This window comes from Drosophila pseudoobscura, chromosome 4 (assembly GCF_009870125.1).
Source record: "Drosophila pseudoobscura strain MV-25-SWS-2005 chromosome 4, UCI_Dpse_MV25, whole genome shotgun sequence".
NCBI classification, from domain to species: domain Eukaryota; kingdom Metazoa; phylum Arthropoda; class Insecta; order Diptera; family Drosophilidae; genus Drosophila; species Drosophila pseudoobscura.
In genome coordinates, this window is record NC_046681.1 from 3449325 (window position 1) to 3472141 (window position 22817).

At 45.2% G+C, this 22817-nt stretch overlaps 5 protein-coding genes and 2 long non-coding RNA genes across 11 annotated transcripts; 4 read left to right on the forward strand and 3 right to left on the reverse strand.

Annotated features, from left to right (window-relative positions):
• Positions 1 to 425: 425 nt before the first annotated feature.
• On the forward strand, positions 426 to 2476 carry RtcB (RtcB RNA ligase). Its single transcript, XM_001356231.4, has 2 exons — positions 426 to 1805; positions 1873 to 2476. Exons 1-2 carry the CDS (start codon positions 513 to 515, stop codon positions 2098 to 2100), a joined length of 1521 nt encoding a protein of 506 aa, XP_001356267.1. The 5' UTR covers positions 426 to 512; the 3' UTR covers positions 2101 to 2476.
• A 970-nt stretch (positions 2477 to 3446) lies between these two features.
• Rab9 (RAS oncogene family member Rab9) lies at positions 3447 to 6835 on the forward strand. 2 transcript variants are annotated; one of them, XM_001356230.4, is made up of 3 exons: positions 3447 to 3946; positions 5360 to 5554; positions 5619 to 6835. In XM_001356230.4, exons 1-3 carry the CDS (start codon positions 3755 to 3757, stop codon positions 6009 to 6011), a joined length of 780 nt encoding a protein of 259 aa, XP_001356266.1. In that variant the 5' UTR covers positions 3447 to 3754; the 3' UTR covers positions 6012 to 6835. The 2 variants fall into 2 exon arrangements, with proteins under 2 accessions (XP_001356266.1, XP_015036832.1); XM_015181346.2 differs by lacking the exon at positions 3447 to 3946 and adding an exon at positions 4265 to 4739.
• Positions 6832 to 13464, reverse strand: LOC4816363 (alpha-tocopherol transfer protein-like). 3 transcript variants are annotated; one of them, XM_015181344.2, is made up of 6 exons: positions 13305 to 13464; positions 12203 to 12315; positions 8440 to 8619; positions 7950 to 8044; positions 7730 to 7883; positions 6832 to 7655 (listed from the first exon to the last, which is right to left on the reverse strand). In XM_015181344.2, exons 3-6 carry the CDS (start codon positions 8606 to 8608, stop codon positions 7168 to 7170), a joined length of 906 nt encoding a protein of 301 aa, XP_015036830.1. In that variant the 5' UTR covers positions 8609 to 8619; positions 12203 to 12315; positions 13305 to 13464; the 3' UTR covers positions 6832 to 7167. The 3 variants fall into 3 exon arrangements, with proteins under 3 accessions (XP_015036830.1, XP_015036831.1, XP_001356265.2); XM_015181345.2 differs by lacking the exons at positions 12203 to 12315; positions 13305 to 13464 and adding exons at positions 8822 to 8937; positions 9729 to 9870; XM_001356229.4 differs by lacking the exons at positions 12203 to 12315; positions 13305 to 13464 and adding an exon at positions 11341 to 11623.
• Positions 8618 to 9115, forward strand: LOC117183937 (uncharacterized). The gene is made up of 2 exons (XR_004469075.1): positions 8618 to 8749; positions 8948 to 9115. It is a non-coding gene; the product is annotated as an uncharacterized lncRNA (long non-coding RNA).
• Positions 13465 to 13961: 497 nt separating the features above from the next.
• Positions 13962 to 15966, reverse strand: Hs2st (Heparan sulfate 2-O-sulfotransferase). The gene is made up of 5 exons (XM_001356228.4): positions 15699 to 15966; positions 15296 to 15632; positions 15105 to 15243; positions 14819 to 15039; positions 13962 to 14753 (listed from the first exon to the last, which is right to left on the reverse strand). The coding sequence occupies exons 1-5, from the start codon at positions 15802 to 15804 to the stop codon at positions 14510 to 14512; spliced, it is 1047 nt and encodes a 348-aa protein (XP_001356264.2). The 5' UTR covers positions 15805 to 15966; the 3' UTR covers positions 13962 to 14509.
• A 1363-nt stretch (positions 15967 to 17329) lies between these two features.
• Positions 17330 to 19239, reverse strand: LOC6901218 (uncharacterized). Of its 2 annotated transcripts, XR_004469362.1 has the most exons (6): positions 18667 to 19239; positions 18447 to 18614; positions 17922 to 18383; positions 17756 to 17853; positions 17452 to 17696; positions 17330 to 17391 (listed from the first exon to the last, which is right to left on the reverse strand). It is a non-coding gene; the product is annotated as an uncharacterized lncRNA (long non-coding RNA). The 2 variants fall into 2 exon arrangements; XR_004469361.1 differs by having other exon boundaries at positions 17452 to 17853.
• A 1003-nt stretch (positions 19240 to 20242) lies between these two features.
• Positions 20243 to 22511, forward strand: RanGAP (Ran GTPase activating protein). The gene is made up of 5 exons (XM_001356227.4): positions 20243 to 20446; positions 20510 to 21191; positions 21262 to 21745; positions 21808 to 21957; positions 22035 to 22511. Exons 1-5 carry the CDS (start codon positions 20341 to 20343, stop codon positions 22362 to 22364), a joined length of 1752 nt encoding a protein of 583 aa, XP_001356263.2. The 5' UTR covers positions 20243 to 20340; the 3' UTR covers positions 22365 to 22511.
• The last annotated feature ends 306 nt before the right edge of the window (positions 22512 to 22817 follow it).

The window sequence follows — 22817 nt, forward strand, 5'->3', positions numbered from 1 at the left end:
TTTCATCATACGAAACGCCATATCTTTGTTGAAGAACAAACATTTAGGCAAAAACAATCAAAGCCAAGTATTTAAAATAAGCCAGTCAATTAGAAAATAGGTTTATTGATTGGATAAAATTATGTGGACATAACTAAATGTTCTATCTAGCTTATAATATTCGACGGAATATCAAAATTGAACAATATGATTTCCAATCAGTAACGGAGAACGATTAACCTATTATAAGCCAAAGGGGTATTGCAATTTTAAACCGCATATAATGAAAATTTAATGTTAGCGCAGTTCAGGTGAATGATATAGTGTTTTTTTTTTTAGGTTCAGTGGAAAGATGGCCTGAATCTTCAAGAAGAATTAACAATCGTTAATATTTTCCGCAATTTACCTCAAGTCGTTGAACTGCTTAAATAGAGGGGGCTGAAGTGGGCTAAGTTCGGTTTTTCATCATATTGTTGTTGAGGGAGAACTAAATAAAAACAACGTCCAGTAAAGTCAAGTTAATTGATTTCACAATGGTGGTTCGCTCTTACAATGATGAGCTCGGGTATCTTGAGAAGATCAACGACCACTGCTGGAAGATCAAAAAGGGCTTCCAGCCGAACATGAACGTCGAGGGATGCTTCTATGTGAACAGCCGGCTGGAGCGGCTCATGCTGGAGGAACTGAAGAATTCGTGCCGTCCCGGAGCAGTCGGTGGTTTCCTGCCCGGCGTCAAGCAAATCGCAAATGTGGCCGCCCTTCCCGGTATTGTGGGTCGCTCAATTGGCCTGCCCGACATACACTCAGGCTATGGATTCGCCATCGGCAATATGGCCGCATTCGACATGGATAACCCGCTGTCGATAGTGAGCCCTGGTGGCGTGGGCTTCGACATCAATTGCGGGGTTCGCCTGCTGCGCACCAATCTGTTCGAGAAGGACGTGCAGCCGGTGAAGGAGCAGCTGGCCCAGTCTCTGTTCGACCACATACCCGTCGGCGTGGGCTCAAAAGGCATCATTCCGATGAACGCCCGCGACCTGGAGGAGGCCCTGGAAATGGGAATGGACTGGTCGCTGCGCGAGGGCTACGTCTGGGCCGAGGACAAGGAGCACTGCGAGGAGTACGGCCGCATGTTGAACGCCGATCCCGCCAAAGTGAGCATGCGGGCCAAGAAGCGTGGGCTGCCGCAGCTTGGAACACTGGGCGCGGGCAACCACTACGCCGAAATCCAGGTGGTGGACGAAATCTACGACAAGTGGAGCGCCTCCAAGATGGGCATCGAGGAGAAGGGCCAGGTGGTCGTCATGATACACTCTGGAAGCCGCGGCTTTGGTCACCAGGTCGCCACCGACGCGCTGGTGCAAATGGAAAAGGCCATGAAACGGGACAAGATTGAGACCAACGATCGGCAGCTGGCCTGCGCCCGCATCAACTCTGTTGAGGGACAGGACTACCTGAAGGCCATGGCGGCGGCGGCCAACTTCGCCTGGGTCAATCGCAGCTCCATGACCTTCCTCACCCGCCAGGCGTTCGCCAAGATGTTCAACACCACTCCGGACGATCTCGACATGCACGTCATCTACGATGTTTCGCACAACATCGCCAAAGTGGAGAACCACATTGTGGACGGCAAGGAGCGCAAGCTGCTCGTGCACCGCAAGGGTTCCACGCGCGCGTTTCCTCCCCACCATCCACTGATCCCAGTGGACTATCAGCTGACTGGCCAGCCCGTTCTCGTGGGCGGCACCATGGGCACCTGCAGCTACGTGCTGACTGGCACAGAGCAGGGCATGCAGGAGACCTTCGGCAGCACCTGCCACGGAGCTGTAAGTTATCTTTCAATCTCAAAGATTTTTGTTCTTTCTCATCTCATCCCATTCCGACTTCTGCTAGGGTCGGGCCTTGTCACGTGCCAAATCTCGGCGTAATCTCGACTACAAGGAGGTGCTGGACAAGCTGGAGCAAATCGGCATTGCCATACGCGTAGCCTCACCCAAGCTAGTCATGGAGGAGGCTCCAGAGTCGTACAAAGATGTAACCGATGTTGTTGACACCTGTCACGCGGCGGGTATTAGCAAGAAGTGCATCAAAATGCGACCAATAGCAGTCATTAAGGGCTGACAGCGTCTGTACTCGTAAGATATTTATGTTTGTGATTAAATCGAGGATGATTTAAATTTAAAGGAGAAAGAACCCTATTAGCTTCAATGTTGAATATTCCCAGAACTGGAGCACTGTCTGCTCACTTTGAAGACCAAATGCGGCAAAAATTTGTGAATTAAGAGGGAATTCTGGACTTTTTATTATTGTGCTTGGCTTTTTTTCTGTTGCCCCCGGTTACATAAAAAGTGGAAACAAATTTTGCCGGTTCATCATTATGTTCAGATAATTTAGAAATTCTAAAACAGGTTGACTTTTTTCCGTCAACAAAATCTTGTGTGCTTAGAAAATTGGAGTTAGCAAAATTTTTGAGTAAAGTTAAAAATATTCAGAAATTAAATGCGAATATAGCTACATATATTCATTAATTAAAGAGAGAAGATATCAGCTAGGTTTTGAAGTGAGACTTTTAAGCGGGCACTACTCTGGGTAGGACAAAACTAATGAATTCCATGAAACTAAGCATGGCCAATTCTGAGTCCTGTGCTTAAGGTAAGGTTGTATTGTCAGTGCAAGGATATTACTATTGGTACGACCATGTCGTACGAATGCGAAACAGAAACTAGCCCCACAGAGCTGGATGAGTTAATGAATATTCTATAAAATACATATTAAATATCACTTTAATACAAAATTGTTAACACCATTATTTGCGCTTTTTCTTGGATTTTATTGAAATCGTTCAGCTTTTTTCGCTTTTTTAAATTAGAAACAGTTTTTTTTTTATAAAAAGTTGGCAGCACGGCTGCTGGCCCACACACGCATGGTAGGATAATCTAAAGGTGCTAACCACTAAGCCAGCGGACTCTTCATTGAGTATCTGAGATACATTAAATTTTTTGTTCGTTTTGCCTGCAGTCTGTCCGTCCGCATTGATCGTAGAGTCGTAGAGAATGGCCATATCTCGCAGAAGCACGTCTTGTTAACGAGAATTCAACAAAAAATGCCATTGGATGGCTCCTCTATATCAGTTTCTCGTACAGTGAGGAAGAGAGTATGGATACAGATCAGATAGAATATTGCTTATTAGGTGGAAAGATAATATATATGACAGGAATGAGTTACTTAAATCATAAGATTACATATGGATCGCGGCACGTGTGGCTGCGAATCAAACGTTTGTTCCCTTAATTATCTAAAACGATTTCAGTTAAATCGCTACTGGCTTCATTTTAATATTAGTGGAAGTGGCATTTGTGGGCAATGGAGACAGAGCCAGAAAAAGAGGGTGGAAAACAACTTAGGCTACCAAGGTACCTTTCGAGCAATTCGACCATGCTGCCACGCTCTTTCGTGCTTCCCGCTCTGTTAGTTGTCAGCTGACAGCCCCATTGCCCACCGCCCGCCACAACCGAATTTGACTTGTCCCACAGCGCGGTTTTCGGTTTCGCATTTGTTTCATTTAAATTTGACTCGATTCACGTAACTTTGTATTTGGCAAAGTGCAGATTCGATGCATCTGGCCAAGTGATAGAAAATCGATGCGAAATCGTGAGTTAATCGAACAAATTGCAAAGTCAGACCGGAGGGCTTTGCTAGCTGCGCAATTGTAAAAAAGTTCGACCAAATCCTACGCACCGTTGCCGGGCTTAAGTGTGGAAGAAAAACAAACAAAATGGCAAACATGCGCCCACCGCAGAAATCCAAGCTGCTGAAGGTCGTCATACTGGGCGATGGGGGCGTGGGCAAGTCTGCACTGCTCACCCGCTTCGTATCGAACCGCTACGAGGAGAACAATTTCCATACGATTGGTGTCGAGTTCATGAACAAGGATATTGTGGTCGACGGGGAGCAATACACCCTGCAGGTGGGTCTGGTTGTGGGGCTGGTCTGGTCTCTCTGCCCTAGAATATTTCGTAATCTGCGCCACAGTTGAGTGATTCCAGGCTGAAGAAATCGCTAAGCTATATATGTACATATGTATACATACATATTTCGTTCACTTGAAGCTATTTGTTTCGATCCATCATGATGTAACAACAGTTAAGATATTCCCTTCGGAAGTAGTATAGACAGCTTCCAGTGGAGAGACTGTAACGTAACTATTACACACATAGTCAACGTTTTCGTTGGTCAGTGCAAGCGTTTAAAAGTTGAACAACGATCGAGCATTGTTTTCCCCTCTGTGCCATCCACAGTACTTGTGTTTGTAGTTGTATCTGTTTCATCTGCCCCCATACACACACACACACGCAAACACACATCAAATTCGTTGTCAATTAACGTACAGTTTAGCATTGCAAAAAAAGAATGAGAAATAATGGAAACAGTTCCTTTGCTCGACATCAGAGTATTTCATCATTCGTCGCACCCGCCACCTTTCCTGCTCCGAGTTCGTTTTTCCCTTATGCTGTCATGGATACATCGAAATTAGAAGAACCAAAACACACAACACAGACCGTCAAGCTCTGGAAACTTATGAATATTGAGTGCGTCTCAGTGAGTAAGCAAAGTGCTGCAAATGGCATCGGAATGGAATAATGATTATTATAATGGATGCAATCGATGCCCGACCCGACCAAGCGCTTTGGAAAGCATAAGAATGTCAGCTCGTATGAGTAATGCTCGGGAAATGTCACATATTTGAGGTGTTTTTTGTGGTAAGCTCTAGAAAATGATGCCGGTTCACGGTTCGCTTATTCTGGACCCCGACAAGAACCGGGAATCCGACGATTCTCATGTCAGAGGGAAACTACCAAACAGGAAATCCTCTCCGACTATGGGTGGAATGGGTTCCCCCCTATGACGTTTCGGGCTGTACTTGCTTAACGAGTGTTTTTTCTAAGAACCGACAGAACCTTCCATGACGTGTTAGTTAATGTAGATTCCGCTCTCGAACTGCATAAGACATATGCTCAGAAAAATCATTATTTGTTGTCGTTTGGAACCACACTACAGGCTGAATTTGCTTCAAGTTATTTTGTTTGGTTTATTTGCTTATCACTGAAGCTTCGTTATCAGTCCTTTGGGTTGGATTTGGTGGCACTGACTACCTCTGAGACTGAATATTTGTAGAGCAAATAATATGGCATGATATGAGTCACTAGAGACTCTGATATCTGGCAAGGTACATACTCGTAGTTCTTGAATGCCTTGGGAATTGGGAGCACATTCAGAACACTGAATGCCGCACGAGTTACGGAACAATGATGCAAATATCAATAGAATGCCCACTGAAGGTACAACAATTGACGAATTTCTTTGTTTTCGAACAATCTAGATTTGGGACACGGCTGGCCAGGAACGATTCCGGGCCCTACGCACGCCCTTCTATCGGGGATCGGACATTTGCCTGCTCTGCTATGCCCTGGACGACCGGGATAGTTTGAGGGGACTGGGTCTCTGGCGGAACGAGTTTCTGACCTATGCCGACGTGGAGGCGGATAAGTTTCCTTTCATTGTGGTGGGCAACAAGGTGAGTGGAAGAGGCCAAATACGATCTTAAACAATAACCCCCAGTAATGTCTTCTCACGTGCAGAACGACATCCTGCCGCAAAAGCGCCAGGTCAGCTACGAGAGTGTCCAGCAGTGGTGCGCGGAGCAGAAGATTGTCTCCCACATCGAGACCTCCTCGAAGGCGGCGACGAATGTGAGCGACGCCTTTGTGCTCGGCCTGCGCCAGTGGAAGCACATGGAGTGCGTGGCCGAGGCCGAGCTCCGCCACAACGGCGACACCATCGACTTGACACGACCCATACGGCTCGTGCAGCGGCGGCTCTGCTGCACAGGAGGTGGTGGCGCCGGGGACCTCGATAAGGACGGGAATGGGGATGGGGATGGGTATGACGCCGCCATGCGCACCCCATCCAAGAAACTGTTCGGACAGAAGCGCAGTGCACCGAAGGCGCCAGCGACCAATTACCGGCTATGAGCACTGAAGCTGTCAGTGAATTTACGCTTAATTTAACCACTAGGGTGGCTAGGGTCGGCTCCTATACACGCTATTCATTCCAACCGCAAGGAACGGAGGAGACAAGGAGTCGTCAAAGCACAGACCAAAAATTAAATCGATATAACGTACAATTGTATGAAATGTACGGAAAAAATCGATTGATTCTAAATGAAGCTAAGGCATAAATGTTAGGTTTAAGCGCTGACCGCCTCTACAATGCAAACATAAGAGATGCAGATTGCTTGTATTGATTGATTCTCATGTGGTGTACGCACAATGTTTGGTATAACAAAAACAATCTGATATTATTTTTGATACTATTAAATTTAATGTAAGAGAAGACAACAGACTGGACTGCGGAACAGTCCAATCATATGTTACACTGCATGTAGCTATTAGATACCATAGCAGACATTTGTTATCCAATATAGCGGTTTGAGAAAAAAATATGACTGTCCATTAGTTGTCGTCTATAACTTCAACCTCGGAAATGGTTGAACTACTATTTTGCATTTTGTATTCCGCTGATACAAAAACCATTCGAATAACGACTAAGAAACCAGTCATTTATTATAAATAGATGAAAATTAATTCGTACAAAAAGCCACTTGGAGGAAAAGCCACTTACAACAAGGAAAATAGATTTTGTATTTATTTTAAGTGCCTTAAACAGAAGCATGACGGAGTGTATTTTTTGTTATATGCACGGTCTCTGTCCAGGACATGTACACTGTACCAAAGTGTACGGATGGTACATTGAATCCCTTTGATTCCATAAACAGTATACAAAAAAAAATGCTTTATATGGATGTGTGTTTATATTTCAACGATTTGTTTAACATGTATAATAAGTATTAACACAATATAAATACGCTTACCCCGGATTAAATATAATATGTACGAGCATGTATAACACTTCGCTGGATTGGAATCGGATCGATTAAGACTACGGCAAACTCTAGGCGCTGTCGCTAACGGGACAAGCGTAAAACAGACTGAGTGCTTAACTATTATATGCCTAACTTGCGTGACTTTGAGTGTGCAGTGGAGTGGAGCGGGCATTGTGGGGCATATTGGGGAAAGGAAAGGAAATTATCACTTGCTGCAGACCCGGAAGGCACACCGAGCAATCACGTTACTTTTTTTTGTAGCCATACGAGTTAATGGCATCGAACTCGGTGTCGCACTTAAGAAGGAGCTGGTACCACTGATCGCTTTCCACGCGCTTGAGTTCCAGAATGCCGCCGTAGGCAGGGGGCAGGCACTTGGGCGACATATACTTGTGCAGGGAGTCGCGATCAGTGCCGTGGAAGATGATGCGCCCGCGCAGCTTCTCGCGAAGGAATGGTTTGAAGAGGGCGAAGACCACGTTGAACATCTTCGGCTGGTTTACGATGTGGATGGCCTTGATGCGTAGCGGCACCGAATCCTGCAACCAGTCGACTATGCGCTTGGCGAAGGGCGGCGTGAACTGCCACGTCTGCTGCAGACTCAGGCCATCCATGTCGAAGATGACGACGGCACCGTGAATCTGCGTCTCTGGCTCCAGCATGGCCGCCTCCAGGAAGATGACCGCTCCCTTGAATACCTCATCGAGTGACACCTGCTTGTGCTTCCAGCGTTCTGTCAAGGACAACGAGAGATTATAATCTACATAGCCGAGGTCCACGAAGGCTGGGGAGCCTCGTGCCACTTACTGCCCAGCTCCAGTACCAGGATGCGGCGTCCACACTGGTCGCGATTGGGAAAAACGGTCAGTATGTTGTTCTTGAAGATGTTGGCCTCGCCCGAGGGCTTCAGGTTGTTGTACACGTCCGAGTGCTTTACCTTGAAGGAGTAGTAGCGTTTGATCTGCCAAAAGAGTCAAAGTTCATTGAGGATCGTTCATTTAGCTATTCATTATTTATTTATTCCTACCAGATCGCGTGCACTCTCTGGATAATACTTGCACGGACGCAGGAATCGTATTAGCCATTCCTCGTTGTCCTTGGGATAGTGCAGATCGGTCTCCGCTGCAATGAATGCTCAGATTAGTATTTCAGGAGATACATTATCACTAGGTCTACAGTCTACAAACTACAGTGCCACTTAGCACCCCTGAACTTTGAACTCTAAGGTAACAAAAATATAAAATTCCAAAACTAACATTAAGCTGATTAAGTTCTCGATGTACATATATAATTATGAAGATCTAACGATCGTCGATCACAGATCGTAGAACTTAACATTACATGACAGCAACCGCTAGACAACAATACTATAACCTTCGAATATATAACCTGTGATTAGTGGCATGAGATTGTCAGGCAATGAGGTTTCGAAAATATTATTATTACTCCTATCATCTCAGAAATCACAGAAACCCCAGAATAAGATAGATCAGATTGAACTCCTGATCAGCACTCACCCTCCAACAAACGAGCGAGTTCCTTGACGGCCTCCTTCTGGCGCTCTGGACTCTCGCGCAGCTCCTTGATGGCCACCTCCTTGCCCATGGCCGTGGGCTCGCCCAGCTCGAACTGGAGCGTGTACTCTCCCAGCTGGATCGAGGGCAGCTGATCGATATCCGACAGCATTGTGGGCACTCCTGGAAGAACATCGCACCAGGTGCAAGGGAGAATAAATTCTGTTAGTATGCAACAAGCGAAAGCTTCTGTACTTTGAGCTCTGAAGTGTGTGTTTAGGGTCTAAGCCCCTCTGAAACTTCAAGCTACCAAGTAAGTGACTATTTATTAGCAACGTTGGCAATTAGTTAGCCATATTTGTGTAATGACGCTTCAATTACTTACTCATTTTGCAATTTGCTCTCTACTTTTCTCTGCTAAAATTCTTTTGTAATAATATTCAATAGCTGTGCTGTGTCGAACACAATAATCTCTGTTTGCCTTGTGACAAATTGTGCACTCTATTTATAGGTAGGAGGAGAGAGAATTTGTATTCATTAATTAGACAAACGAATCGGAACCGGCTTGGAAACTGCATCGAAGACTTCCCCACTTATTGATCGCGTTATTGATCACCTGGCCAGCCACCTTCACCTTCACCTTCACCTTGACATTCGCATGGGTATCGGAAGCTGAATTGAAGCAAAGCAAAGCGGATCAAAGATTTTGCAGCATCGGAAGCCATGGACTCCCGTTGAGGGTTATATCCGCAATGCAATTCTTGCTAATCTCCGACTCAGGCTCGGCCTCAGGTGATCTTTGATCAGACGAAATGCGAAACACCTTGAACGGAATTCAAAGCTGAATCTCTTGACAAGTTCTACTTGGGTAGATTCTGGTGGAACAAGTTTTAAATTACGAGTGCAAGCAAGTACTCGATTACGTATACATAAGTATCTATCTGTATGGTATGGTGTATACCATAGTATGTATATATTTCAAATGAAATGGAACAATTGGAACAAACACCATAATCTGTTCAGCTTGTGGCGCAGATCCAACATCTTCATGAACCAAAACAAAAGACTTGGAAATTAGCATCAGAGGCATGTGCCTGCGCCTGTGCCTGACATTGAATCACTTTGATTAGATGGGCCGCCAGGTGATACCTTCGAGATCTTTCATACGGAGGTGGAGCTTGGCGAATCAAAACAATTCGCAGATATCACATAATTATGCATAGCTTATGGGTGCATGGGTGTCTGGGGCTGGGAAATACAGAGTTTAGTCGAATAATTTAAGTAGTACGCACAGAGCACAACACAAATGGAAACTTGTTTGGTAAGCGACTTCGACAACCGCGATTTTGGCCAAAGGCGGCCACAAAAAGGGGGCTAGGAGAAACGCGTGCAACGGGGCCGAAAGCGCAGATGAAACTGTTGTGGCCAAAAGCGCGCTGCGGAGATTTTATGCCAGGCCAAGAATCGAAACTGGATTCGGAAGAGAGTCGCAGCCGGAGCTACAGCTGGAGCTGGGAGAGCGAAGCTCGGTCTGGCCTGAACTTGAGCATGACATTCACGTGTGCCAGTCAGAAAGAGAGACCGACGGGGCTAAGTTGGGTGCATCACCATTGGGAAATATTGCCAGCAAAAGCCGGTTTCGATTTCAGTTTCAACGTTTTCTCAGCTGCTGATGCTGTGCTGCTGCTGGCATATTTCATGGACCTACCACTATTCGTACTCGTATTCGGTTTTCTTCGAGTGTAATTGTGGAGCACAGCAGAGCAGTCTGTAGTCTGTAGTCTGTAGTCTGTAGTGGCTGGTAGGCCTTTCCCATGAATTGACGTTGACCCTGAACACGTTGTACTATCCGGTTTCAATGCTGATGCGCTACGCTCTATGCCAATTAGTGCTTACACCTGTCCAGCAATCATATTCGAGGCATATTTTGTATAATTAGCACGTCTCCAAGCCGCAGCCTAGACCATCACCTCACCTCACCTAACGCCGTAGACATGATCTCTGGGCGCCTCGCCTGCTTTTGGGCAAGTCGGTCAATCGCTCAATCGCACAATCGCACGATCGCACGTGCAGAGACTTGAGTCCCATTCATGGTTTCACGCTTCGTTATACTCTCGTTTTCGTTTTTGGTCTATTTTTGGTTTATCTGAGCTGTGCTGGCGACGGAGAGACGGCCACAAGCTGGCTGCCATAAAACCGAGAATAGTGTGACTGACGTAAAGAGTTCCCAAAGCACCAGAGAGACGCTGGACTGGGGTTAAGACCGAATGCAATGCCCTTCCTTGAAGTGGCAAAAACAAAAGACATAAAATAAAGGAAGATACTGGAGTTTTAAGACCTGGCAATGGCAAGGGCAGTTCCAATGTAAAAAGTGCTTTGACCTTACTCTGCAAAAAACTGTCAAAAGGTACATATGTACATATTAATGTATGTACATACATATGTACAAGTACGAGTTTTTTTGGCTGTGAAATTCACAATAACCTGTTAAAGGTACTGCCGACTATGGAATACCCGCTAGTCGGGCGCATTTCTTGAGCACTGACTCACGTCACCGTCCCGTCACTTTACCCGATGGAAATGCCATTCGAGTATAATGAGTACTCGTTCTGAGAACTGTGTATAGTACATATGTATGTATTTTCATGGAAAGTCGGGAAATCGGGAAATCGGAAACCAAGTCGTACACGAGTAGCGTAGCGGGTGTTGTTAACCAAAAAATAAAATCAATAGAGCAGGAATGCGGTAACAGTACACATACACATGCAAGTAGGAAGGTGTGTAGAAGCAGCGTACACATGCAAACATACATATGTATATGTATGTGCACATAGTAAAGATGCATAAGATATATGTATAGGTAGTATAAATTTGTACGCCATGCGAGGCTTCACTGTTTCTCACCCGAATCGAAAGCCGCCACACGAGACAGAGCCACCGCCGCTGACGTTTGCTGTTGGGGCAGGCCGCGGACTGCGGCTGCAGTGCTCAGCATTGTCATGCTGATGCCAGTCAAATGCGATATGCTCGTCGGCTATAGGACCACTCACGAACACGCGATGCACCAGCAACTTGCGATATTAGGAATGCAAATAAATTAAATATTTTAAGCAGTACAAGTCGCTGCACCGCTGCGCCGGTCACTTCGAGCTCGAGCACACTCGAAATGGGTCAATGCCAGTAAGTTACTGAACCTTACATGAGATTCTCGAGCGGACAGCGAACCAGTCGCCAGCGACCAGCCACCATCTACCAGCACAGCACCGGCTGGGGGATGGAGGAATGCTCGCAAAAAAACGAAATGAAAAAGGAAAGGAGAACGAATGCACGAATGCACGAAAGCTGAAGCACCGACGTTTATACGATACGATACCCGTGCACTTCGCGGACCACCAAAAGTTAATGTACCCGAATTGGTGTACTAATATTAGTTTTTTTAAAGGAGCTCTGTGAGATAGTACTTTGAAAGCTTCACTTTGAGATACTCTTACTATGTTACACTGTTTAGATATACATACATATGTATGTACATATCTCATTGCTGTTCGTTACAAACATCTGGCTTGAGCTGTGATACCCTGTAGAGGGGCTTAGCGGACAAAGCTCAAGTGAGGGATGAGTATTGTTATGTTATTCTCAGACGGACATTGAATTTCTAATTGTTCAAGCTCAAAGAGCAGCAAAACAGCCCGAAGCGAACAAAAGAAACCACAGAGAGAGGTAATGAAAGCGTGAGATATGTGCATAAGTTGAGACTCAAACTCACCGAAAGGTAATTAAGGCTCAGCTAATCCAAATGTAGGGGATCCAAGTGTTTGTACAGAGATCCTTCTTGGGCTCGGTGCAGATTGTATATCTAGCTCGGATCGCGTTTATAGACTGGAAATATAAAGCAGCTTGTCAAATCATTTTATACCCCACCGGCCTATGAATAACGCTCATTACACGTACTCGTACATACATATATGTATGTATGTATGTTATATCAAAATTATCAAGAAACGAGCGCCAGTCCAGTCAGAATAGTCTGTCATATTAAGCCACATTTAATAGGCCATTAAAAGTAGCCGGAGGGAGAGGAAAGTGGCAGTGGCAAAGAGCACGGTTACGAACTACCGATTGCCTTGTCTTGGGTTTTCTTTTCATAAATCAAGTTCAAAAGTCGCGCGTGTGCTTGGGTCGGAAAGCACTGAACAAGCATTTTATATATACATATATGTACATGTTACACGCACTTTTTTCTCATTTCTTATTTCGAAAAATGGTTGAACGACATAAAAGGCATACAGAAAAGTCCAACATTTTAAGTATTTCAAAGCAATTTCTAGTCTTGAAATAATAAGATCTGTGCCACAACTACACGTTATATCATTGATATTTGATTTGATCGTGAGAAATGTATTCAATCAATCTTCTTTTTGGTCACTTTTCCTAATCGAAGATAGCTTAAATATGCAATAGAAGAAGTGGGGTATTTTCTTACACGTTCCATATAATAGATATATATGTATACATATGTACAAAGTACTACAATTTCCGTAGTCTGATATGCACTTCACTTAACATTTTGCTGTTAACATTCTAGGCTGTTATATGTACATAATACATATATATGACATAATATAATTTAATGGCAGTTTCTCGCAGTGTTGTTCATCTTCTACTGGTGGCTTTTTACATAACATACGCGACATAAACGCAATTAGACTTGAACTTTTGAACGCGCTCAGAAAACAGAACGAGTTTAGAGACTAATCACCAGTAAGTACGGCTGCCATATATGAGTACTTGTACTCCTACTCTTATACATACATAGATGTGGTATATGTACGGGTATCTTTGTAAAACTTGTTATAAATCTCTCTTACGGGTCGCTTAAACGGTCGGTCGGTCAGCTGTAGTGTAGTTAATACTTTAGTAATCAAAGGCCAGCGCGCGATTAATTTCAACTACTGGGATTGCTGGTTCAAGACCTCCAGATCTCTCAAGTCTTGGATATAGTAAGCGAGACGTGCCGAAGTCTAGTGGCGATCAGATGTAGACCTGCGTGCCCGCGATCCACGATGAAATGAACAACTGACGGGTGACGAGCAACGCAAACTCATTTGCCTTTGGTTTCAAGCTCGAGCAATTAATTAAGTATTTCGCTGTGTTGTTGTGTTGTTTCCAAATGTATTTCAATTTCATTTTCTTGCACTTGCCTGAGCTGAGCCTATTCTGTACTGTCCGACCCACCTGAGCCACCGCTAGTCCGTCTTATTGTCAGTCAGTCTATCAGCCAGTCAGTCACCTTCATTCGGGAGGTACAGCTACGTCAGCTCTTAAAGTCCAGCGGGATTTCGCCAGGCAACCAATTGCAATTAGCTTATGCAAAGTACAACATGTTGCTGAAAGTTGAAAGTAACCCAATGATGGCATTAATCAATTAACAAACACGCGATCTGGCCGACAGCTGCTGATACGCAGAGCAGAACAATAGACATTCAATTGTTATCAATTATTTACATGCATTTAATTTGAAAGTCAAATTCGATGAGAGAGAGAGAGACCCTCAAATAGTCTTTAGCTTAAGTTAGATTACAGAGAGAGTTACAATTAATGAGAGAGTTTCTTACGTTACGGCCAAGTCCAATATCAATAAATATCGTTACACTTATGGAAAACTACGGAAAATCGATACACTGTAGATCAATGGTTCCAACTACGAATTATCTTTGTATTGTCGAGTATAAAAGAGTACATTTTACTAAACAAAGGATATTGTGCATTCAATTGTTGCTAGATATTGCTTACGATCAACTAGAAAAGCGCTCTGCTCTTGAGTGTTACACAGCGGGGTTTTGAGGCTTAGACTACATACATACAAAATGTTCGATTTATATGCCAACGATATTCAATGCTTAAGTCTTTAGTGTCTTTCACAAAGTCGTTTCACTTGCTATTAAGTACAGATCAAATCTAATTTGGATATTTACAGCAAAAGCATCGGAGAGTGGAGGGGAGTGGACACAACGCAACTCTACACAACGGAAGCCGGCTTGATTCGCCTGCGACTCCTGCTGCGCCTACGCAATCATTTTGGTCGAATCTTCTCGTACATGAACTTCTGCAGATGCTTGTTGTCCGGCTGCATCAGTTTCTTCTTGTTGAACTCGAACTGAGCCAGCGCGAACTCGTAGAGGTCGTTCTCCATTTGCCAGATCTTGGTCTTCTGTATGCTTTTGATCGTGGATTCGCTGGGCGGAAGCTTTGAGGACGTCACGCGTAAATGAGATTTATTAGAGGTTTGATAATGCTCACGAAAGCCATGGAAGATTCTTGAAGTCAGAGAGTTGCATTTACAATGTGATTTGGATTCAAAGCGATAAAAGGGCAGCGTTACCTGGGTAGCGATCTCTCCAGCAGATCTACAAATTCATACATTTGCTCTGTGACTCCGACTAGAAAGTATTCGTTGACCAGATTACGCTTGGCCTGGTCGAGGGCCCAATCGCTGCCGGGTTCCCAGCACTCGGCAGCGTGGCCACAAAAGAAGGGAATCTGCAGCCACATGTTCTTGGGATCACAGTCGGGTTGCTTCTGCACTACGCACTCGTCGAACGTCTATGTACAGAATCGAGAGAAGTAATGTGGATGTGATTGTGGATGGATGCCCGTTAAGTACTCACAATTTTATTGCCCGCCTTCTTCCGCACTAAATTCGGTCGATAGTTGTCGCCAAAACGTAGGAAGTAGTAGTAGGAGACAAGTCTGTCAAGGGGCTTGCGCACTAGGTTTATATAGATGGGTTTGTGGGCTATTTGGAATCTGAAAAATTACACTTAAGTAGAGGTTTCATGACATATGATACTGATCCTACTTGGAGAAATCCAAAAACGCCATGTGGCCGTGGTAGAGCGCCGGCTTCATCTCATGCCACTTGGAGACATTTCGCACAAAGGCGATTTGATTTGGAAGCGACAGAACGTGCATATTGGCAGTTACGTTAATGTGCAAAACATGGTATTTGTTGAGCTTGCACAGATCGTAAGCTATGTTGACGAAGCTGGTCGAGCCCGTCTTTGGCACACGGTTATAGAGCACCACCAGCTGTTCCTCGTAGTCGAAGCTGTCCACAGCGGCGGTCGCCACAGGAGCAGACAATGATTGTTCCAGCGCACTGCCACCCTCCGTCACCTTGGTCAACGGCTTGAAGGCTGCTCAAACAATCAATTTAGTAAGATGAAGATCGCAGATAAGGGGGAAACAGAACAACAACGAACCATTTTCCAGGCGTATTTCAGACCAGAGCAACCAATAGCCAGCACAGGTCAGAATGCAAAGGGCGATGAGTACTAGCCAGTGTGTAGGACGCAGAAGAATCAACATATTGAGCACTTTCCTAGATAAGCCGCCGGCCGAATTTCTCTAATGGGTGTCGCTGCAGCACATTTTCAGCCTGTATTTCAGCTTAATTCTATGCTGTTTTGCATGTTTTGTTTGATTTTTTTATTTAAACATTTGGCACCAGTGTGACCGCGGATTTCTTGTGAAACTTAGAAATATACCAAAATATACCATTTCATTTTAAAAGTATACCGTAAATATACTAACGAATTCAAGCTCTATTTTAGATATTCCTTGATTTTGATATTCCGTCGAATATTACTAGCTAGAAAGAACGCCCAGCCATGCCCACATAATTTTATCCGATTAATGAATCAATTTTCTACTTAACTGGCACATTAAATACTTGGCTTTGCTTGTTTTTGCCTCAATTTTGGTTTCTCAACAACAATATAGCGACTCGTATGATGGAAAACCGAGCTTAGCCCACTTAAGCCCCCTATATTTAAATAGTTCAACTACACGAGGTAAATGGCGGAATATATTAACGATTGTAAATTCTTATAGATCCATCCTATCCTTCCCTTTAAGTTGCCAAACCCCCCGTCTCAAATGCCAATTGGAATTTTCCAGCTTTGTGGGATTTCCCCCATCTAGATATGATTTTTTACAACAGCAAAAAAGCGCCCTTCTCCGATATCATTCTTAGAAATTTATACAATTCGAGCTTCACGCCAACGAATTGGAGGGACGTCTTTGATAATTTGCCAGATTATCACCCAATAGTCCCCACGGAGTATCATGATTATTATACAACAGAGCTATTCAACATCAGAATGATGGTTGACAAATTTTTTTTGGTTCCGCGCGCAACCCCATTGGAGCTAAGGGACATAAATTACAATAAGCTCGAAGCAATGGGTTTCATCATTAAAAGGCTTGCGGCGGACATTGTAGATTATGCATCCCACATTAGCCAGCCTAATGAATTTCAAGAGGATGCTCTCTATTTTATAGCCCGCTTAGTCGGCACTCTAGCTCTATTAGCTCAAGGAACCGCGTAGAAAATCTCTTTTTCAACGTTTTACTTAATTTGCAAGTTGGCTGGAAGCCCTAGGTCCTGTCGAAGTACAAATTCGACGATTAATATTACATTTATTGTTAATAACTTCATACTTTCAGACACCCCGACGATCAATGCCCCGCCATAAAAGTAAATATAGTGGATTAGGCCTATTGGGGATACCACTTAAAAAAAAAAAGCGCCAAAAACTCGACCTCTTGGGTGGTGTGGAATGAGTTTATTACCATAAATAAATAAATCCGGTCCCGCATGATTGCTGAAAGCGTTGGCCAGCTCAACCTTTAACTGAGCTCCGACGTAGCTCTATCTGGTCCGACGTACACGGATCCCTATGCCTCTCCGACCATACTCCGCTAAAAACTTGACTGCTGTTTCGTTAACGGGATAGCCAGATGCTAGCAACTTCGCCATAAAAGCAGGATTTGCCTCAGGGAATATATGTAGAAGGCTTGACTTCTTCCGTGCTTATTTGTTTCGGTTTTGTTTCCTTGTCCGCGTACTTTGCAAAGGCGTAGAAGGTTACCGGAGAAAATAACTTTCCCAATCTGTCAATGGTCGAGAATTAGCCAAAAATGTGTCATACAATTGGTGGTACTTATACTTACTTTGCCTATTCATGCTGAAACTCTTCGGGCGAATCATCCTCTTCCGCTTTTGGCATACTGAGCAACTTGTCCTTCGTTCGTTGGGGACAAGCGCGTACCTTAAACTGGTGTCGCCTTCGGACCTTGGGTCCTTGTAGAAAGCATTGTGGTAGTAGTAGCCTGGCATACTCATCCATAGTCTTTCGCTCCATCTTCATCCGCAGCTTGGTCGCGTTGCACCTCATATGGCATAGCCGGCAGGTTCTCTATTGCATTTTTAAAGTCTTTAATTTCTAAGCGGTCTAGCGGTCTTAAGTCTAGTTACTTAATTTCTTCGATGGAGCCATTAAAGCTCGATTTTTGGTTCGGTGCGCGAAAATATCCGAGGCACGGCCATCGCAGAGCAGGGCGGCCGATGCAAAGCTGTGGGAAGGTGGAGTAGAATATTGTTAGTTTAAGAATTTGGGCAGATATCGTGTCTTTCCACTCACCTGGTTGATGGGACACTGAAACTCTCAGGTCGCTTGCAGCAGTCGGCCTCATCGTGGACATTGTCACAGCTGTCACTGGTGGTACCATCGCAGATCAGAGTCTTGTCTCTGCCCTCGGTTGACTGCCAGCTGAACTGATCCGCCGGGCAGTCCTTTCGTCACAGCGCCAGAAGGCGGATATACAGTCGTTCTTTATGTCACTACTCCCGCCACTTAAAATTATCTGTCCGGATAGACGCCGTACTTCTCCTTGCCCTCCAGTAGCATCAGAGCATCAGAATCTGGCACGAGCATACGTCGTGAATACTGCGCTGGCCATGCAGATGTGGAAACACTTTGTGCGACTGTGCAGATTGCGTGTGATTGCGTGTGATTGCGCTCCTCTCCAGTCCGGTCTTATCGTCCGACACAAATCTCCCGAAGGCAGAGACCTGCGAGATGTGCATGCAAGCACGGATTTTTCTGTAAAGGGGGAACAGGAGATTACAAGTGTCCAAAGGTGTCCAATATTGGTTGCTTACTAACATCGATACGCATGGGATATCGGACTGTTGGTCTAAGGCCAGAGTCGTGACTTCTTCCAGGTCCACATGCTCATTGCCATCGACTCGGGCCCGAATGATGGCCTGATGGCTGCTGACATTTGTCCAGAAGAGCAGACGCTTCGAGGCTTCGGCGAGTTCGCCCAGGAAGCTATAAGAGGCAACGTTTTAGAACACAGCTGAATAGGGAGAGAGAGCTCCACCTGGGCACGGATAATCTTGCCGGACACCGGCACCAGCTAATTCGGGCAGTCTGTCGTAGCTGGGAGGGATGCAGGCCACGTCCTTAGCGAGGTTGCGACTCTGGCCAGTCTTGATCAAAGTCCCCGGTGCTCCAGTCGCTCCAGTAGTCCTAGCCATCCAGTAGAGGAATATGAGCTCCCGGTTATGGTTGCAGCTCGGATTCGTCCATCGTGGCGCGGCTTATGGAGTCCGAGGCGACTCTGTTCAAGTACATGCACCCGCGACGCGTCTCGAGGACGAGGGAACGCGGCTTCTCCACCCCCCTTCCACAAAGCACGACGGCTGCCATCCACGCGGGTGATCTCGATGAGATGAGCCTCCGCATCGGACCGACGCGAGAACAGGCCCCATTCCCCACGTCTTTCCATCGCACCAGACGCCAGAATCCTGAAGAACCCGGTGTCCAGATGCCGTCCAGGGTCTGTTCTTTTTCCTCCTTTTTCAATTGTTTTCCTATGAAATTCGTCTTCTGGTGGCTGAGGCAGGGAGTAGTGGGCCACAACTGCGCCAAAGGGCGCATAAATGCGGGCGGGTAAATGCGAAGAAGGTGGAAAGCACGGAATAGCCGTGGAACAGCGGCTGTTTTTGGGAGTGCCCTGTGACATCAGGACTTACTGTCATTTGAAGCCACTGTAGGCAGACGCACAAGGCACTTATGTTCATACAACAGTAGCATAATCAAACGAGTATCATTCCAATTGCTCAATTCTTTATTCCGACGAATATTACTAGCTATATAGAACATTTAGCCATGCCCACATAATTTTATACGATTGATGAATCAATTTTCTATTTAACTGGTGTATTCTTAATCCTTGCTTTTATTGTATTTATTGTAAAAAAAGGTTTAAACGAAAAAGTTCAACAAAAAAGAGTCGCAATGTTGCTGGTATTTAAAGACGTGATGCGTGTATAGCCCTTTGTACACCCTATTTCGCTAATTTTATATGAAGATCAAACGAAATTTATTAAGACCTTTTCTCAAATTGATATTCTTTAGACATATTCAAGTACATTATTAGTATCCTGTGTATATTTATGTCGATCCTGATACCTACTAAGCCTTGGAAGACAAACGTATTCACAATTCTATAACATCCATTTGCCCCAGGGTATGGTGCATGGAATTAGCAACATGTTTGTGTATGGAATGGGACTCATTGTTGCAATAGCGAAACTGTGCCGAATCGGGTATTGCCTATATTTCAAGCTATATAGATTTGCCCACTTAGCATTATCCCATAGATAAATGCATTTTCTACAAGATTGCTTCTTTTAATTACCTTTATGTATTTTATTTTGACCAAAAAACGGTTTTCAAGTAAATGTTGCCGCAACTTTTGTGTATGGAATGAGACTCATTGTTGCCAAAGCGAATTGCGCCGAACTGCAAAATACCGGAAAATACCGGAAAAGCGTTATTTTTTAGTACGTACTTTTAGTACGGTATTTTTAGTACTTTTAGGTATTTTTTAGGTCAAATTTGAAGCCGTTTATTTGACGGTATATTTACGGTATATAATGCCAATTCTAGCGCCTATTTTTTGCGAGGTTAAAACGAATTTTGCAGCCGGCGTCCCAAGCGTCCATTAAGTACAGTGTCATTAAATTAGTAATATTAAAATTGTTAAATCATGTCGATGTCTACCTTCAACTTTGCGAGCATGGCGGCCCAAATTACCGAAGAACAGGGCATATCATTCCAGGACAAGGGCAAAACCTGGAACTCTGCATCGGATGGTGAGTGGCGAACGACGCCAAACATTGCAGACTGAAATTTACGCTCTTTATGCTGTTGCACAGTTCAGGACGTGGTGGATGCTCTCAACAACCAAGCCAAGGTTCATTTCCTGATCCTTGATGGCAACACGCTGGGAGTGGAGGCAGCCGTTGCCATTGGGGAGGCCCTGAAGCGTCATCCGGAGTTCCGCAAGGCGCTGTGGAAGAATATGTTTACGAGCCGTCTTAAAAATGAAATTCCAGACGCTTTAAAGCACCTTGGAGCTGGTCTCATTGAAGCAAAAGCAAAACTGACGGTTTTGGATCTGAGCGACAATGCCCTCGGCCCCAATGGCATGCGTGGACTGGAAGCGTTTCTGCGCTCGCCAGTCTGTTACTCGCTTCAGGAGCTGCACCTCTACAACTGTGGCCTTGGCTCCGAGGGCGGTGCCATGTTGTCCAGGGCTCTCATCGATCTTCATGCTAATGCGAAAAAGGCGGGAACGCCGCTCCAGCTCCGTCTCTTTATGGGCGGACGTAATCGCCTAGAGGATGCCGGCGCGAAGGCAATGGCCAACGCCTTTGCCACTCTGAAAACGTTCCAGGAGATTGTCCTGCTACAGAACTCTATATACTTGGAAGGGGTTAAAGCTCTGGCTGATTCCTTTAAGGCGAATCCACACCTGCGAGTGCTTAATATGTACGACAACACCCTGAAGTCCAAGGGAGCTGATGAGATCGCCGAAGTTATTAAAAGCCTAACAATGTAAGTATAGTACTGTATGGAATCCTTTCTAATGAAATTACTTATTCCCCCTGCAACTTATGCCACACAGGCTTCGGGAGATCAACTTTGGCGACTGCCTTATAGGCACGAATGGCGCCTACCAAATCGCCGAGGCCTTGGAGAACTCGAATTATGATTTGGAGGTGATTGACCTAAGCTCCAATGAGATCAACTCTGATGGCGGTCTGGTGCTGGTTACGGCCATCCAGAACAAGCCCAAGCTGCGTGTGCTCAACATTGATAGCAATTGCTTCGGAGAGGAGGGCTGCGCGCAGATCATCGAGCAGATGTCCATGTATCCGAATGCTGTTGCTCTGCAACCTTTAGAGAATGACGAGGGTGAGATGGAGGGCGAAGAGTCTATTGAGGAGGAGGAGGAGGAAGAGGAGGAAAATGGCGACGAGTACGATGAAGGAAACGACGAGTACGACGAGCACGAGCACGCCAATGACACGACCGAAGAGGCAGACGAAGATGACGAGGAGTACGCCGAAGAGACCGCCTATGTGACCACCACTGCATACACCACAAAGGTTTGTTACCGCGACAATGCACCGAAGCGAATGATTCTCCTGTAACCCATCTATCTATTCAGTTGTTCAACGAGTCGATAAACCCCAAAGCCAGCGACAGCAAGAGCTGTAACCCCGAACAGTTCTGCCTGAGCCAGACGCCCTGCTCCCTTCAACAGTTCGAGTCCCTCGACGACGAGAATAAGCTGCAGGCCCTACAGGCGATTATAAATGTGAGTTGGCCTTTGTCCCACATGCCTCACCACACCGCTGACACGCCTTTCTTTCACTTCTCTATTTTCTTGCACAGCAATTCACCGATGACAACCATTTGCTGCTCCTCGTCTTCACCACACTGAAGTGCGCGCATTTGTCGCAGTTATCTCAGCCGGCTCTAGAGCTCGCCGTTTCGCTCTTCCAGGCCACCTTCGACTATGCCGTAAAAACCAAGCAGGAGACTCGTGTCGTGAACTATGTCCTGAAGCAGTTGGGCCTATTGCGCTGCGAAGAGGCGTTCAAGACAGAGTACGATGTGAAGAGTTGCCGCTACGCCCTTCGCGAGGCTCTGCAAAAACCGCAGTTCGCCAATGACAACATCAAAAATACATTTAAGCTATTTCTGGATAAAGTCGATGCATAAACTGGTCCCAAATTATGACTCAAAATCAGTTTAAATTTGATCAAATTCCCCTTTGTTGGAGAAAATACATGCGTATGACTTATTTATAGTTATTTTAATTTCGGCACCCGACAGTTTGAATAAAACCATGCTCTGCCCAAAGGAAAACACTGAAAACCGCACTTTCCGGCCAATACTACACTAGATCAAACAACGCTCCGACATGAACCTTTTGAATCACACGCCACAATTATAATACCCAATCCAATCCCCGGAAAGTATCTTCAATCGTCAAAAATGCGACTACACTTTTTGTTTTTCCTTTAATGTGGTCATAATCTTTTGATATGGTTAGCACTTTGTTTTTACCTAGAGAAATAACCAAATCCATCAGCGCGAGATCGATCAACTAGCGACTAGGAGAACTCAATTAGTTCTAATGAGATCTGCTGAGATGAACGGCTTGCGCCTGGC